The sequence below is a fragment of the Polyergus mexicanus genome, unplaced genomic scaffold, assembly GCF_030449975.1.
Source record: "Polyergus mexicanus isolate NDT 795.1 unplaced genomic scaffold, iyPolMexi1.0 SCAF_6, whole genome shotgun sequence".
NCBI classification, from domain to species: domain Eukaryota; kingdom Metazoa; phylum Arthropoda; class Insecta; order Hymenoptera; family Formicidae; genus Polyergus; species Polyergus mexicanus.
In genome coordinates, this window is record NW_027223326.1 from 9,022,822 (window position 1) to 9,040,617 (window position 17,796).

The following is a 17,796-nucleotide window of genomic DNA, read 5'->3' on the forward strand; positions in this document are numbered from 1 at the left end:
TTTAATTTATTTTAATTACTTTTATATATATACATGTATATGTTAAAGTAATTAAAATAAAATTAAAATAAAATAATTTAAATTAAATTAAATTATAATAATAATAATAATAAAAAAAAAAAAAAAATTTCGGCACATAAATATAGAGGTACGAAAAGATAGTAAAATTTTGTTCTTCTACAAGATTTTTGCCAGAATAAAAAATCGGCTTTGACCAACGTTTCTCTAACGTTAAAGAGACGCTCTTTAGTTGCGTCAAATTCTCTATGCTCAAGATACCTCGAAAAAATAATCCTATCTACGCTCTCACTCAAGAGGCAAGCACAACATAAGATTCTCGACGCGGTAAAGGGGAAGAAAAGGTAGATAATTACCGGTGATAGCGTCGTCGTCGACGCAGTCACTTTGAAACTCCATCCTATCCGCTGTGGAGCAGCCCACGGTTAAGGTCGTCACCTCGGAGCTGCACCTCGAGTCATCTTCGTTCCTCTTCTCCCTTCTCTCCGGGATGTTCTCATCCCTCTCGCGTTCCTCAAGCTCCCTCTTCATCCTTAGAAGATCCTTGTAGGTCATATAATCTTTGTCGACCGGACTGTCCGACATGGATCTTTTTCGCGGCGGGCTTTCGGCCTCCAGATAATCCCCGAAATAATCGTCCTGCACCTGAAGCGAGCTGGAGCTCCAGGCGTCTTCCATGACCCAGAACCGTCTGATCAGATCCGCATCGTCCGCCCGGAAATCTTCTATCGGATATCTTCTCGATCTGTTCATCTTATCTCTCAAGTTTATCTCGTCCATAATTTCTCCACCTTCGTTGCTGACCTTCGCGTATTCAGTCTCTTGCGAAGTATGTTTCTCGAAGCGACCGACAGCGCGCGACCTTCTTGTCTTGGAGCGCGAACTCTCCGTGAGACGTTGCTCCAAGTGGTCGCCTGACCTTCTGATCTTCGAGCGCAAGGTACGCTCTCGCAAGTCTCGGAAAGTATCCTCCAGCTCGGAGGATCTCCTCGACGAGGTGGCGGTTTCCTCCAGACTATAGTCTTTGTGGCCCCGATTGCCGCCGCGATTCGAGCGCGCCCGCCGGCCCATCCTTTCGTGGATCGAATACTCATTGTTGGCCCGTCTCTTCTCCACCTCGTAATCCAGCTTGCGGCCCCGCCGGTCCTCGATCCTCTCTTGAGCGTGCCGCACTTTTTCACCGTCGTGACGGATGGGCAGGGAGGATTCTTGCTGGTGTTGGCCTCTGCGGCTCTCGCGCGTATTCCGTTGATTCCTATTTACGTCTGTCACCGTAAATTTGCCCAAGTACGGACAGGTGCGTGGTTCCGGAGAACTCGCTGCAATAATAAACAAACTCGAATGTTACTAAGCATCGGGGAATTCCGCCTTGGAAGAAATACGCGCGCGCGAATCAAAAGAAATATAAAATTCGAGAAAATAAATATTATAAAAATAGATAATATGCTTTATACTGTTTATACAGATACACATATTGCATAATCCATACGATCAAGCTGATACTCAGAATATTAATATTACTTTCTAATTATCTGTATTTATGAATTTTATTGTATCATTTGTATTTTAAAAAAATAATTATGTATAACAAATTTTTAAATCTAAAGTATTTGAATTGTAAATAATTGTTATAACAGCATGATATCCAAAATAATACAATATGTATAAGAATAAATTTGCAGTATTGTGTTAATGATGTAAAATATCGCAGCTCCTTCGTTTGAAACATTAATATAATAACAGTTTTAAATAACTTGCGATGTACGATTGTATTTTATATTTACAATATAGCAATTTAATTTAACATGCAAGATACATAAATAGTAAAAAAAATGGCGACACAATAAATGTAGAAAAATGTATAAACATTTATCGCAGACGTGAAATGATATTTTTTATTAAACCATTTTGTATCAAACCAGTTTATCAGATCAGTAAAATTTTCTGCGAATAATACGAAACTACAAATGTACGTGATATATATTACACACGCGTGATGGTATTATCATCATTAAAGTTTATTAAAAGTTATCTATAAGCATAAATACTAATAGACGCAAATGGCATTATGAATAAAAAGAGTCGCTGTAAATTAATGTTCTTATCTACGCAAGTAAAGTACCGATATGCCCGTAATTTCTACGGCCTAAGAAGAAACTTTGAAGTTGAGTCTTAAACGGAATTTTAAATGTCGTAACTTTAAAAGTTGGGACAAGAAGCTCGGCGAAGGTTATCGATTCCTGCTAATGATACTTTCTTGTTAGTGAGAAAGTACGGTATATTTAACCCGAGAGAAAAAAGTTCTTTGAAAAGAGCCGCGAAGATGTCCGACTCTATATTCGCATAATTATATCTTATGTATTTTAAAATACAATAGTTGAAAATATTATAACATGTAATGGTTATACAGGATTAGCTCACAAAGAGCGAGCGTAGCATTATTCTTCTCTCAAATCTTTCATGAAATTCTGTATTAGATTTTAACTTTAGATTTAAACTTTATTATAAGCTTTATGTACTATTAGAATAATTATATTAATAATTTTAAAAATTATATATATTTAATATTTACCGATATTTTTCTACTTTCCAACTTTTTATACATTTTTTTTATATATATAAATATATTTATATATAACACGAGATCCAGTAAATATCGCACTAATCACGCGCAAACAAGAGAGATGTATTGTGATCTTAATGGAAGCTCGTTAGATCGTAGAAAAGGAGAAAAAGGAGGCCAAGAATCTCTGAGAGACCCAAGAAAGCAGCGGAAGACGGCGAATGACTATAACGAGAGAGAACGTAAATCGACCATAGGCAGGCACAATGCGAACTCTAATGAGACAAATCTGATGACGCACCCTCAAGCCAAGGGTGCCACCCTCCTTAGCTTAGCGAGCTGTGCATTATCGTTTTATCTCGATACCGAGCCTTCGTAAACTAACGATCGCAAGTGTTTTGTCCGCTTTCTCTTTTACATTTTACATATACAATACGTGCTTCGGATTAATTGAAACGAGATACACAATGTTGACGAAAAAAGGCAAGAGAAAATCATACCGATTATGCTGTAGGGAAAATACAGCGAAGGGTTTAATTGCTATTTAACGTCGAAAAAGTTGAAGGAGTTCGGACAAAGGGATTCGGAAAAATTTACGTAGACTTGCTCTTAATTAGAAAGTAAGATTCGGTTATAAAAGTAACAGAATCTCGCTTTCTAATTAATCTCAGAAAGATCCGATTTAACAACGATACTATTTTATTTATTTCGCAACTAAATTATATTGAAAAAGACAAAAATATCTGAAAAGATTTCGATGAGATATATGTGGACGGAGAATTCAGATTAATTATCTGTTGGTGATTGATTTAATTCTTATGTGTTCGTCAAAGGGATAAAATATCGTTTTTATTTTCACCCTGTTATTTCATTTTGTACTTGTGAATTTTATAAGTCAAATCTCGACGGCAGTTTGCGACGATATCGCAAAAATCTCGTTATTTTTACGGTTAATTAGACACGATTTTATAGCAACGCAAAAGCGATGTTCGGTCTCGGCAAAGGAGACTTGATTTTTCCGACTCGTTAAGCGATTCCCGGTACGAAGGACCAGCCTAAAAGGATGGTACGCTAAGGGCGAGTGGCTCTCGGGAAGTGGAGGCTTGGGAGTCAGTCCCTTTAGTCCATCTCGATTCCTTTTTGCTCGATCGAACGAGCGAGTCACGAATTATGCTGATCGTTATTGTTGCTTTCGTTTGTCAAAAGTTAGTCACCATAAGTTTCTTGATAACAAAGGATTTACAGTTTACAGAGTGTTTTTTAATTCGCGAGCTTAACTTTGGCAGATTATCATATTAATATTGATAATAATATTATACAATAATAATGATTTAAAATGCTGTTGAAAAAATAGATGGGTACTGTAGTAAATACATTATTTGTATGATAGCTCTTTATTATATGCATTATTTTATATTTTACGTAATGTCGATCCGCTTTTACGACACGTTATCGAAGTTACAGTGTGTTGCAAATCGTAACTTAGGGATATACATGTAGGTAGAGGAATATGTCATACCTTATCTCAATATGCTAATCTGTTTTGAGAATCACGCAACAATCAAGTTTAGGGTCTGGTTGTCTTTAGAGATTACAGCCATGGACTAAACTTTGCAGGTTTTTGTAAGAACATGATGACAGTTCTCTTCAAAAGTTCTTACAGGTTTGTTATATATTGTATATTAAAAGGAAAAAAAAAAAGAGAGAAATTTACTTGTTCTATATATTGTACTATATATTGTTCTAAATATTGTTGTATAAAGTACAAACTGTAAAAAGGTATGCATGGAATAAACTAACATATTTTCAGTGTTATATCAATGAAAGAGACGGATCAATTTTTACACGCATTCTTATCTGACTGTATTAAAAAAAAAATTAATCATCAATAGATGTAATTGTATTGCACGCCTCACAAATCATACTATTCATTGTTGCAAACGATATACGATATTTATATCCAGCGGCGCAAATACTTATTGGCAACGAATCGCGCTCTCGATAATCGATAACAACCGCAAGCGTTAAATTACCCGATCCAGCTTTCCAACTCTCGCTAACTTGAAGCGAACTAACTATCCGATCCGCTTTCGGAATGAAGAAAATCACGGAATTAATCACGACAATTACCTGTACTGTCTCGGCAGCCAAGGGAGGATCAGGTTCACGACCTCGTTTGCGTTTCCTTAACAGGCCTTGTTAAATTCGCGATATCGCAACTTGAGCAAGATGACAGAAATGAAATCAAAAAGTAGCTTCGAACATCGCGAATACTTGCGTATCATTTCGACACTCTTTTATATCGTATAAATTTGTATTTCTAAAGATGTTACAGATTTAATTGCCGAATTGCCTTGTGATAAAAAAATAAAAAAATTATGTATTGTTCTTCTTTCACTTGTAATTAATTAAAATTTGAAATAATTTTTATTTTTTTTAGAACATTTATTCAAAATAATATTTCATAAATTCATTTCATGATATAAACCGTGAAAAACTTTCGAAAACAAAATAAACTAGATTTACTTAGCAGATTTATTTAGCGTAACATTCGAGGATCGAGGATCTAATGGAGAGCTTAAAAATTGATTAGATTTTAATAATAAAGTAAGTTTCTTATTATCTGAAGAAAAAACTGATGTAATAAGAAAGTTAATTGCGGATCCGTTATAACATTAACCTTTCGCCTATTCTGATGTCTTATTAAAGAACTAGTTTTGATCCAAAAGCCCCGCGGGGGCGAACCGATACCGATTAGTCACCGCGGCATTATCCTGTCACATCGAGCGAGTTCGCGTCATTCCCTGGCGAAGCGTGCTTTTTGACAATCCCAAGTTTTTAATTAATCGGCCGAGTGCTATGCCTCCCTCGATTTTGCTCTCCGCCACCTCTCCCCCTCTGCGTAGACCCCTTTCAGGAAACGAAACGCACCCTAACGATCGATCTCTAGAACGAGGGAAACGGATCGGAAATTTCGCTCCGTTATCGCGTGCTTCGTTTGCTTCATTCATATCTTCTCAATGTTCGTGAGAGTTTCATTCGTTTTGCATCATCATGCGGCAACGAGAACGACGAAATTACATGTGTTTTTTTAACGGTAATTGTGATCGTATAAGTTAAGTTAGATTAAGTATATTTAACATTTAATTTTTGATTGAAGACGTTACTATCGTCTGTTTTTTTTTTTTTTAGATGGCGATAAAAATTCCATATAAAACTATTTCGAATTTTCGGTGTGCCTTTTTTAAATTTCTTCACAGTATGCTTTTTTCTAATTGCAAATGCAATTTTGATTCATATCGAGATGATTGAAGCTCTATTTCTTATCTAGGAACGAATGTCTACTACAAAGTCGCATATCTCATACTTTGGGAGGGTTGAATCGCGCGTAATTTGCTTATCGTCGTCGGAGTTAAATCGAAAGTATCAAATGAGCAGAAGTTTGTAAATAAGAAAACAATCCGTATATATACTTATCTTCTTCCGTTAGCGCGCATTTTTCTTCACAGCAAGATAGATGCGTCGATACGTTACGTACTTTTAGCTGACGATTTACATTCGTGAGTTTCCGCGATAATACTTTTATCTAGGCGGGACGGATTAAAGAGGAAGGTGATAAAAGAGGGCGCCAATTATTCTTCGAGCGAAGAGCGAGATCGGCCAACGCGCTCTCTTTGTTTCGTCCGCCAGGAAATGACGCCTCGATTCTCGCCAAAGCGATAAATTTCCAGCGGAAATAACTTTTGGCAGGGTAGATGGCGGCGAGGGAATACACGGTAAAAAGGAGGACAGGGGAGAGGGAAAGCGAAAGGGTAAACGAGATCCTCCTCGAAACAACCACGCGCGTTTATTTTCGTTTGGAAAAAAAAAGTAGATTGGAAGATTCGAGGGATCCGTTTGCGTCATTCGATAAATTATGTGGTTGTATTTATAAAATAAATCACCCCCGATCGTCCTCTCGAAACGGATTTAAGACAATATCAACGAAATATCGTCACATCGAAATATGTTAAGCGGATTATTTTCATTTCGCATAGAAATAATAACTCATATATATATTAAAGTAAGAGAATGAATATTCAGATTAACGGATTAAAAACAATCTTTATATAATATTAAATTGTCTTATAATACGTAAGAAATTTCATAAATTATTAATCGTAAGATGTAGATTGATGAATGTAAAATAAGACTTGAGACAACTCTATAATTTATATAATTAAAATTTTATGTTCTATTTTACAATATGTTCATAAAAAATATCAAGATCTAATTTTAATATCATGAGATATAAATTACTTATCTATTTTTCATCTAGTATTATACATTTATAGAGCTATATTTTATCAGTACTATATATGTGTGTGTATGTATATGGCATTAATTTTTACATTAAATTGAATCATTAAACATGATAATATAACTTCCGTTTTATTCAATGCCAATTAAAGTTTAAATTAATTAATCAATCAGTCATTTATAAATATATATCATTAATTTATCTCATGTATTTAAATTCGTATGCTTAATTGCGAACTGTTTCGTCTGTGTGTGTGTGTGTGTGTGTGTGTGTGTGTGTGTTTGGAGAAAAGTCAATAAACTTTAATTTCAATATTTATAAAATTTATGCTATTGATTCATTATTGTTTTCGACACAATATAATTGTTGAATTTTGTTATTTTATTGGAAAATTGATTCTTCTAACATCACATGGGAACATTAAGTATGAAAATCGCGAAACAACGACCTTACGACCAAATTTGATTAATTAATCAATCATATTCAATGCTTTTGATTTAGCTCGTACACTTAAATTACCATATATCAATTCATTATCTTATTTATTATTGCCTGCACTTTCACTGTGTGTGTGTGTGTGTGTGTGTGCGCGCGCGCGTGTAGAGAGAGAGAGAGAGAGAGAGAGAGAGAGAGAGAGAAATAGAGAGATTCTCGAGAAATGAAATGCAACAAAAATCTCTTCGCGTAGTTATGCGGAAAAATGGTCCATCAATTCCGTGCAACGCTATTCTCTGCAAATATAAGCGCCGAATAGCAATTCAAAAATATTCTCCGTTGCCGACAACGGAATTTTATCGAAGTGAAACGCGCGCGTCTCTGCGAGTAAACACGGATGACAACCGGTGTAATTAAACCTGAGTGCACGGCGGGACGTCGATCGTTACTGGCTTGATTATTATTGGCCGGACAACATTTCGACCTGATTCCGTCCAATGCTGGCCGCCGACATAATTTTGTGTCGCGAATATTAAACCGTTAGGTATAACCGTGCGGTCGGCTCGCCCTCGTTGAAATATCCCGCAAAATTCATCGAACTAATCGAAATACCTATGTCACCCATGTACCTCGTTAGAAACTGAAATAAACAGGAGGTTGCGGTGAATGGGGAAGGGAGCGAGCGCTACGAGTTAATAGCAACATTGTCACGTTAACGTTTGTTAACGATTAATACATTCCGGCAAACGTGCAAAAAATATACGCGTATGTTGCCTTAATTTTAAAAAAAAAAAAAAAAAAAGAAAACTGCAATCGCCACACACGTACGTGTCATTAAAATATATTAAACTGGAAACATGTGCCAATAATTCTAAATTTTTCAGTATTTTTTATCACCAAATTATTTTACAACATTTTTTAACACACAATTAAAATTTAATTATTATAAAAATAGTACATTGGAAGAAGGATTTGAAAGCGCTCTTTCAGCGCAGCCCTGCTTGAAATTTAACAATTTTGAGATTGAATTAGGCACTAACATTATTGGATTTAAGAGTCAGAGTTTTAAATGCTGCAGCGAATTGATGAAAAGGAACGTACCGTTTTTCATTAATTCCGGCTTTTATTAAATTTCACCGAGTGCACGAATTTCTCATCGAACGCGCGAGAGCGCCCTTTTGGAAGATAAAATTATTCCCATAATACGATGCATATTTCGAACGCGATGCAATAATAAGCCGACTTGGCCAATTCATGTTTTTCACGATGAAATTTTATTAATTGTATCGAAAGAGAGTGTGAGTGTCCTTTCATTAATTAATGCAGTCCGATGCAATATTATGATTTAAAATATTACGCCAGATTCCGGCGTACGCCGTATATATGTACACAACGGTTGCCAATACTCGCCATTTATTATTCCAGCTACAATATATCGATGCGACTTAATTAATTCACCGTGAAACGACCATTCGTTACGTGTAGCACAAAGTAGACATCAATTAATAGACTGGCATCAGTGCAACGAGATACTCAACGAAAACGATGTTTCTTTTCGTTTCTTTTATCCTACCTCGTTTTGCCGAAGGATAAAGGCGCGTGTGGCTTCTTTCGTTTAATCCGACCGTACTTATACTACGATTTAAAATGATCAAAGTACCGTTGCAAGAAACAACGTTGCCTCGTAATAAAAGTTTCATGAAGCCGAACGAACCAACGAGGAAATCTGAAGTACCGGAGGAAAAACAAGAGAGCGGAGAAACGGAACGGACATAATAGAGAAATAAAGAGAATCGTCCGGTGTAGGATCGGTGCTGGTATTATAAAAATAGCGGGATGCTGCGGGGGACGGAAAGATCTCGAGGGAACAAAAAAGTCAATCTCGAGTCTCGAATGACATACGCCAGATTTATCACTCGAAATTTTTCTAACCGGGTCGGCCGTCGCAGCCATTTTCTCGTCTCTCTTCTACCTAGTTAATTATTGCTATTCCGAGACAGTTTCTGAATTAGCTTCCGATTATTCCGGCTGCTCCTTGCTAATTGTAAGCGCAACTTCGCCAGCAGACCGAGAAGAATCGTTCCCGAGCGGAACAGTCGCGCTAGATCATGAACTTACCGAAACTTTCGCCGAAGAAGGAGTGTATCGGAGAACTATACGCGGCAAGTTGCGGTTATAGTTTCGAGCGGAACGGGATTCATTAAAACTGGACAAAAGGATGGGGGGAAGAAAGTAAACATGAGATCTTTACCGTGTAGCCCATTAATCTATAACAAGCTCAGAATTCGAAATGCTTTAGTGAAAATCTCATTCTCAAATCGAATAAATCAGTTTTCAGTTATGATTTTTTTTCAATATTTTAAAACGGATGTTTCCTTAACAAAAATATCAATCATTATTTATTGTAATTTTTCATTTTTCAGCATACTTTGAATCGCAAATCTAGAGTACAATTTATAGGAGAAAATAATAAAAATGCGATACATAGTTAATAAAATATAAAACATTCGTCTAAAATTGGAAGAGAGATAAAAACCAAAGATTCATTAATTTTTATTAATTTTTTCAAATTAAAAAGATTTAACAATATATCGCTTTCCATAGAACTTTCATTTATAAGTGTTTCATGAATAATAACGATTTTCTATAAAAATTGGAAAAAAATCTTTAAAACTATTATCGGTTTCGAAATACTTATAAAATAAAAGTTAATTCTTTCATATTGCTCGTCTGATCGCGATATTCTTCTTTCGAACGATGCGATATTTTTGGCCATCGCTACGTTAAAATCATCAATGGACACGCGATGCAACGATAATACGGCAAGAAAGGGATCCTATACAGAGGGGAGATCTACGACCCGCACCGTTAGCTCATAGCCGAGTAAAGTTCACCAAGGAGAGAGAGCTCGAAAAGGATCTCTCTGAGAGGGGGGCGCACGTCGGCGAAGGGGCCGTAACGGAGTCAGGTGACCCGTGTCAAGTTCAAAGACGCGAATGCTAACCCCGTCACCGACGTTTATTCCTCGTTCGTGAAAGGCCACCGCCGTCGCCGCCGCTAGAGAGAGAAAGAGACAGGCATGGAAAGAGATCCCCCTGATCGAACCACCGTGAAAACGCCGAGCTCCTTCGACGCAGAAATTATTTCTTCGCGACTTTAATCCTGGTTTCCGGCTGTTAGACGCGACGACTTTGCTCGCGCGCGCGTCTTTACGCTTCTTGGGGTTCTCTCGATCTATCTATGGTAAGATGAGAGAAGAAAATTTTCATGGTCCGTTCTTTCGTACCCGCCTCTCGTTTTCCTCGTGTCGCGCGATGCTTCGCGTCGCGCTTCTCAATCCGTCGAGGAGAATCGAAACATCCATATATATCCATTCATTTTGACGGCCGTCGATGTCGCTCCGCGCGCGCCTTTCCTTAATCGCGTTTCCCATTATCCACTCTCCGCGCCGGATAGCTTTTTATAGCCAACGCCTCGGAACTCGCGCACCGACTTTTGCATTAACGAATGCATTAAGGATTATCGGCACGACACAATAATCGCGTTAGTCTGCCGTCCGTATTTATACACGGCGGCGTCCGTTGCGTTCGTTGCGCGGCGCATACGTATATTTTCGCAGATTTGATTTTCTACTTCTATAACTGGCGATATCCCGCGGGAACGGTGGCGGAACGGCGAAGTTTAATGAGATTAAGCGTGAAAAACGAGCATCCATTGTATAATGCATATCGTGGCTATATTCGCCGAACGCGGTTTCTCCCTCCCCTCTCCCTCTCACTCTCACTCCCTCTCTCCTCGTTCTCTCAATTCGCAATTTAATATCTCACGAAAGTAAGAGACGACTGTCATCTTTCCTCCGCCTCCTCCTCCTCCTCCTCCTACCTTTACCGTCTTTTCCCGTCGTTCCTTCCTTTTTTTCTACGCGAAAAGCAAACCGACATTCCCGAGGGACGTCTACCGGCGCTTGAGCTTCTTTTCTCGCGACTCCCTCTCAATGTCGACAATGTCACGAGAACTTTTCCATTCTGATGAATTCACGTATCCGTCCGTTCGTTGCCTACTTTGAAATGCCCGCGATGAATGAATACGTATTATGTGTTGTGCGTAAAATTGCTATCCTAAAGTTATCATTAGCGACCGGCATTGTGTTAAGTTCTGCCGCATCGGAATAATGGGAATAATTTGAATTTTGATTCTACAAAAGATTAAAATACTACCTCCACTGAAATATATAAACGCTTGAAAATTATATATTGCTGTCACGATTATTTTCGTTAAGGAAAAATAAACTTCAAGTTTGATGAATATTTTATAATTATTATTTAGATTAAATTTGATTTGAACAAATTTCTATAAATATCTATAATAACGACACATCTTTGATTAATTGCGAGAAAAAAATAACAGTGCAATTTTATTATTTGAATAATAAAATAATAAATAATTTTTGAATACAAAGAACTAAATAATCTTAGAGAAGAGAGGTACGCTTCGAGATTACGCTATTAAAGAGAAATCTGTTTCAAAAACGAAATTCTTCTTTGCGGATGACAAATCTATTCGTTTCGCATAACTTTTCCGTGGTTACAATGTTAGAGAGTCGCTCCAAACTTGATATAGAGAAACAATGGGCTCCGAAACAAGCACGATACGAGCACGCCTGTCCCTCCCCCCGCCTCCCCCTCCCCTTCTCCCTCTTTCTGGCTAAAAAATGAAAAAGATGAAAAAAGGACGAAACAAAAAAGAAAAACGGATGTCGCTGTGTCGACGAAAGTCAGAACGACAAATAATTCGTCGGAACGATCAAGCTCGGCGCCCGATAGAAATTCAATTCCCCAAGGGCGGCAACGCGTAAAAATGGCGCGTCCAACGAGATGGAATTTTTGGCACGCGTTTTTTTTTCTTTTTTTTTTTCCATACTTCATTGTACCCAGATATTCTTTCTCTCTTACCCCGGGGTTTCTCTTTGTCCAGCCTCGTGGCGCGTTTTCTCTCAGGCCCGTTAGATCGGTTCGTTATGCGGCTACAGAGTTTTCCGTCCCCTATTGAGTTTTCAACGGACCAATGTCCTACCAATAGCAGCGTTAAAAAAAAAAAAAAAAAAAAAAAAAAAAAGTCGGAGGCAAATTAATTCGCGTGTTTGCGTTCTCGAGGATCGGCTCTAAAGACCCCTGGCGTTTATTTTATTTTATTTTTTTTTTTTTACTTTCCTTCTTCAATAATTCTATCAATTTTTCCCTTTTCGGCAATCTTCCGTCCGCGCCGGCATTTTTATATTTGTGTCAATTATTTTGCACACTGCAGTCCGCTATTAAATTTCGATTGAGATTTGCTTAATAGTTTTATCGTCCTCCTCCACATAATTCCAGTTTCGTTTCTCTCTCTCTTTCTCTCTCTGTGAATCTCTTTTTCTTTCTCATTTACTTTTTACATTCCCCTACGCTTGGTGAGTACGGTAAAAATTACGAATTTTTGTTCCGCAGTTGAAAATGAAGATGGATGTTTGCTGATAAATTTATCTCTAACTGATATTTTCATGAAAAATATTACTGAAACGTAACAAAGAAGGATGTGTGTGTGGGACTTTTTACGAAATAATGGATGTAACTGTTTAAAAAACTCATCCATAAAAATTTTTGTTAACTTTTCCAGGACTCGGTAGGATAATCAACTTACCGCGATATAATATATTAAGGTGCATTATTAAAAGATAAAATCGCCCCCGTTCTTAGTAAACGTCTCATAAAAATTTTTCCTTTTTAATTTTCGACGATCTAAACTGAAACAGTAATCATTCGTAGAAACGATATTTCCCTTCTAGATCAATAATTTTGGTAAATGCAATCCCTAAGAGAAAAGAGAAAATACAATTTTCAATCAATAAAAAATGATATGACGATCACACAGACTTTTTAACAACTACGTGAGCTGAAACGTTATAAGTGTGCAAGGATTATAACTAGGAGAGGCTTCAAAAGCGAAACGTGGTCTATTCACCGCGAACAGGGATGCGATCCTCCTTCTGAAAAGTTTTAATGGACGCTTCACTGTTCACCGAAAGTAGTTTAATTTTATCGGCAATACCAATTATGCATTCCGAGCATATGAATTACGCGTGCTTGGCGAGCGTGAGCTTGTAATATATATTACTTGAACTTTCTACCGCAATAACGATGCTTTATGCACCGCTTTTCGAATCATGTTCGTTACACAAGCTATTTCATGAGAGAATCATATTAATAACGAAGTTTTCCATAGTGCAAATATCATGGTTGCTGCTTTTTTTCAGCGATTTTGAAAGCGGTTTTTCACACAACGATAATTATAAAAATATCAGCTCTATTTATTCCTAATTTCGTTCAATTTTTATTATCAAATAAGAGAGTAAAAAATATACTTAAATTCAAACCAAGGAAAAATACACCATAGATTAATTGTCTCTAAACAAATCGTTGAAATAAATTTTTATGTGTATTCTTTTTTAAATCTTAATTAAAGGACTTTTAATCTTCATAGTAACATAGTTGAATAACTATATAAATGAGTCTCTCCTTAAGAAAAAATCTAATGTATATTAATTAGCAAAGAAGATGCAGTTAACTTCTTTTATCTTCGCCATTACTAGCCTGATAATTAAATTTATCAACCCTGGGATGAAAAGAATAAAAGGTTTCCTCTATTGTTTTAATGTAATCCAAATTTTATTATTTTTCTGCCTAACAATTTTTTTTATTTTCTTTATCTTCCAAAAGAATGGGAAAAAGAAAAAAAAAGTTTTCTTTACTTCAGAAAATCTCAATAATTTTTAAGCTCCCAATATTATGGTGATTAATAGGAAATTCGAGTCTGACATTACGTATGCAACTTGTGCAAAGACACATACATTATACATAGTGTAATCGATGACCTTTATCGCGCTGCGCAATGCGATTGTGACAGTTTACTTCATCGTGGCCGTGTCGAGAATTTATAAAATCATCGTTAATGCATTATAGCCCCCTTCCCTACAAGCTATTGAACTACAAGAGGGGGATGTGACTGCGGTATAAACGCCATTTCGGGCGAACGCAGCGAAAGGGAAGGAGGGAGAGTCACGGATAGAGGACGTTTTTAGCTGAGTTAGTATATTCGGTCGCTTATGTAATCAATATACGAGGGTGAGAACGAAGAAGAGGTGGAGGAAAGGAATAAGAAGAGAGATCGGGAGAGAGAGAGGACGCGGAAGCGCGAGTACGACGATAGGAGGGTGCGAAAGAAATAGAGGGAAGTTTATTCCGACAAAAATATGAGGGAATGAGATAAGGCCAAGATGGAAAAGATGGAAGGATCGTGTGTTTTGTGCCGTTTAAAGGGATGAAAAGTATTGGGTATTTTAGAAGATAATCGATATATCGCGTATCGAGGAGGAGACAGAAGAAATAGGCATTATAGAGCGGTAGGTAATCGTTAATTGGCGAGTAGTTATCGGAAATAGATTTCTAATGCGATAACAACTGGATCGACGTCGTTATTGTTGCCCTAAAATATTAATAATCTTAATAGACTTGCTTCTCGGCAATCGAAAATATTACACAAAGTTTTCTACAAAAGTCTCAGATGTGCTCTCAGAAATAATTTCTCGTATCGTTTCTCGCGAGGCGTTTCACGTTATCGAGAAAGCTTTTTGCCGCTTTAATCTTTCATAGGAAAAGCGAGTATCTAAATTTTTATGTCCAACCAAATCGCGTTCGGGATCATAATTCCGAGTTTCATTATTTAAAGTGCGCTCGAGTCTAACGAATTTCGGTGCAATATACAATATATTCCCGCGCAAACTTTTGAAGGCAATAAACATCTCGTCGTCGTTCTTATTAAAGAAGCGAGACCGACCCGGTGTAATTTAAAACTCCCTACGTTCATTGTTTAAATTGCTACTTTCTTAAGCGTACTTAATACTTTTTTAAATATACGCGACCGTGTCTTCTTGAAAATTATCGGTTCCCTCATATCACTTCGCATTTCAAACTTTCAAATGATCAATATGAAAATATCGCTATTGAGATGATACCGCGGGGCCGAACTGAATATTCTCTCCCCGGTGTCTCTTTTCGTACTTTCAAAAGAGTGCTTAAGATGGCAAAGGATGTGGATCGGTCTATCTCACGAAACGTCGAGCGAATTGGAAGAAGTCCACGGGAGGAAAAAGAAGGCAGGGGAAGGCTTGGCCGGCTTGGGACAAGTCTTCCGCTGACGTTGCCCACAATCCCTGCGCGTTCGTCTACTCGAGGGAAGGCTCGCAGTTGCACGTCTTGCAGTTTCGGTTTTTGCAATCCGTTTCGCTCATATACCGAGAAACGCGGCATTCGGTTCCACTGCCTCGCCCCCCACTGCTTCGTTCCCTCCTTTCTTTCTTTCTACCTCTCTTTCTCTCTCTCTCTCTCTCTCTCTCGCTCTTCATTTTTTGGGGATTTTTCTCTTTCCTCCTTCTCTTGTTGTCTCTTTTCCTTTCTACCTCTTTTTTCCTTGTAATTCGTCTCTCTTGCCTTTTCGCGTCCGGTGCTTTTTTGTCCATCAGATCATGGATACCGCAGATCGTCCAGTTTGTGTCCGTGGTTTGCGTCTCTGTTTCTTGTAAACCGCTTCCCGTTCTTCGTTAAGGCTTCCGACACTTTAATACGTTGCGTCGTTTTATTCGTCTACTTGCCACCGCGACTACTGTCTCGCCCGTTCGAGATATAACTACTGCTGTTTTCGTCATTCAACAACCGGCGAATATGATAATACGGTGATGCCGGTTAATATGACTTCTTTAATTTATTCAAATTCGAAGCATCATTTCACTCTTAATTATACATATTTTTTACACACATACGCGTACTGTTATTAAATTATGTCAATTCACACGTATTAATTTTACAAATAACTGTGTAATTAAAAACAAACGAAAGAAATATTAATCTCTAAATTTTTTTTGATTCTTTCAAATCACATATATTCGTGTCTTGATATAAATATTTAGATCAATATTCCATTGAAAAAAAGGGTGAAGAATATATAATATTTTAAGAGACAAAGCTTCGAAAGAATCGTACAATTATTTTCCTTTTCTCGTAAACTTCTTTCGATACTACTAAATCTCGTGGCGTTCAGTCCGATCCTAAGACATTTACGGTCTTTTGAAAGAAATCGCGGAATGAAAGAGGATCTCATTTCGAATGAATGGAGAATCTTTCGACGGGTATAAAGACGGTATACTGCGTGCGCGACGGCCTTTAGAAAGTGCCTAAGTATTTGTTAATTGAAAGAAGTTTTTGTCGTGCTTTTTCAGCGCGATGTCTGCCCGGCGATTCAGATAACCAAAAGTCAAGGTAAGATAATCTCGAAGCTAAACGTCTATGTGATATATATGAAAGCAATCGGATGTACATTTTGCTGCAAATTGTCCATCGTTTATTTATAGTTTATTTATAAATTAAGAATTCTTTCATATTGTCATTTGCTGCGGTATATTATTAATCTTCGAATAATCGTGTTTGGAAGCTTCGGTTCTATTTAATTTGTTATATAATTCATAAAGCTTATTTCTCCCCGTCGAAACCGATAATCTTAGAACTGTTCCCTTGGGTATATCTGGTACAGGAATATTAAGAACGATGTAATACGTCCTATTTTCGACTTTTGAGACGTCAAAATTGTCTTTAGAAATGTCAATGATAAACTAAGCAATTATTTGAATAAAAATTTGCATGCTTAAAATTAACTCTCCTCTCACATTTATCTCATAGCGCGCTTCTGTTATAATTGACAATTAAACAGACGGTATTAATGATTCCAAAAAATGTAATCCGCGAAATACGCGATAAACGACAACTCGATCTCGCTTGGAACCGAAATCAGATTGTCGCTGGACTCGAAAATCGAAAAGCTGGTTAAGTCTTCGATCATCTTGTCGTGTTCGGACGTGTGATAGAATTTCAGGATGCGTATACATTCCGAGGTCGGTTCCCGGCCGTCAGAGCACAGGCGGCAGCTGCGTACCTGATGCGTCTCATCTACACGGACGACCGTGTCCATGGACCGTCTGAGAATTGGCAATTTGCTTGCAAATTTCGTGCGACGAACCGCCGACGTAGCCTGCGGGTTCCGTTCCACCACCGCATCGGAGAGATTCCTCGGATTTTGCGGAGCGAAGGCGAAGTAGCCCCTGGACGCTGCCTTTACGGCGACGCGAGCGAAGACCCCTCTTGCGCGCGAAGAAACGCTCGAGAGCGCATTCCTGGACATTTCCGTTTCCATCCTCGATGTTTGTGATATCGCGATGTAGATATTATAAACGTAACACGAGAAAGTTCGATGAAATATATATATATATATGCGTTTATATATAAAAGTTTTATCTCTGTAAAGTTAGCAATCCATTTTCCAAATTTCAATATAATTGATATAATTTCGAATACATTTAAAAAACGAGTTCTGACGATTAAATGCAAAATACAATGAT

General features: G+C 37.5%; 1 protein-coding gene across 7 annotated transcripts in view; it reads right to left on the reverse strand.

Moving 5' to 3' along the window:
* LOC138933807 (uncharacterized) overlaps window positions 1-17,796 on the reverse strand; it is a 249,198-nt gene that overhangs the window by 6,688 nt on the left and 224,714 nt on the right. For all 7 annotated transcript variants that reach the window (XM_070296812.1, XM_070296807.1, XM_070296808.1 and 4 more), the window contains exon 10: window positions 375-1,337. In XM_070296812.1, coding sequence (XP_070152913.1) covers window positions 375-1,337 — 963 coding nt within the window. The remainder of the gene's footprint in view (window positions 1-374; window positions 1,338-17,796) is intronic.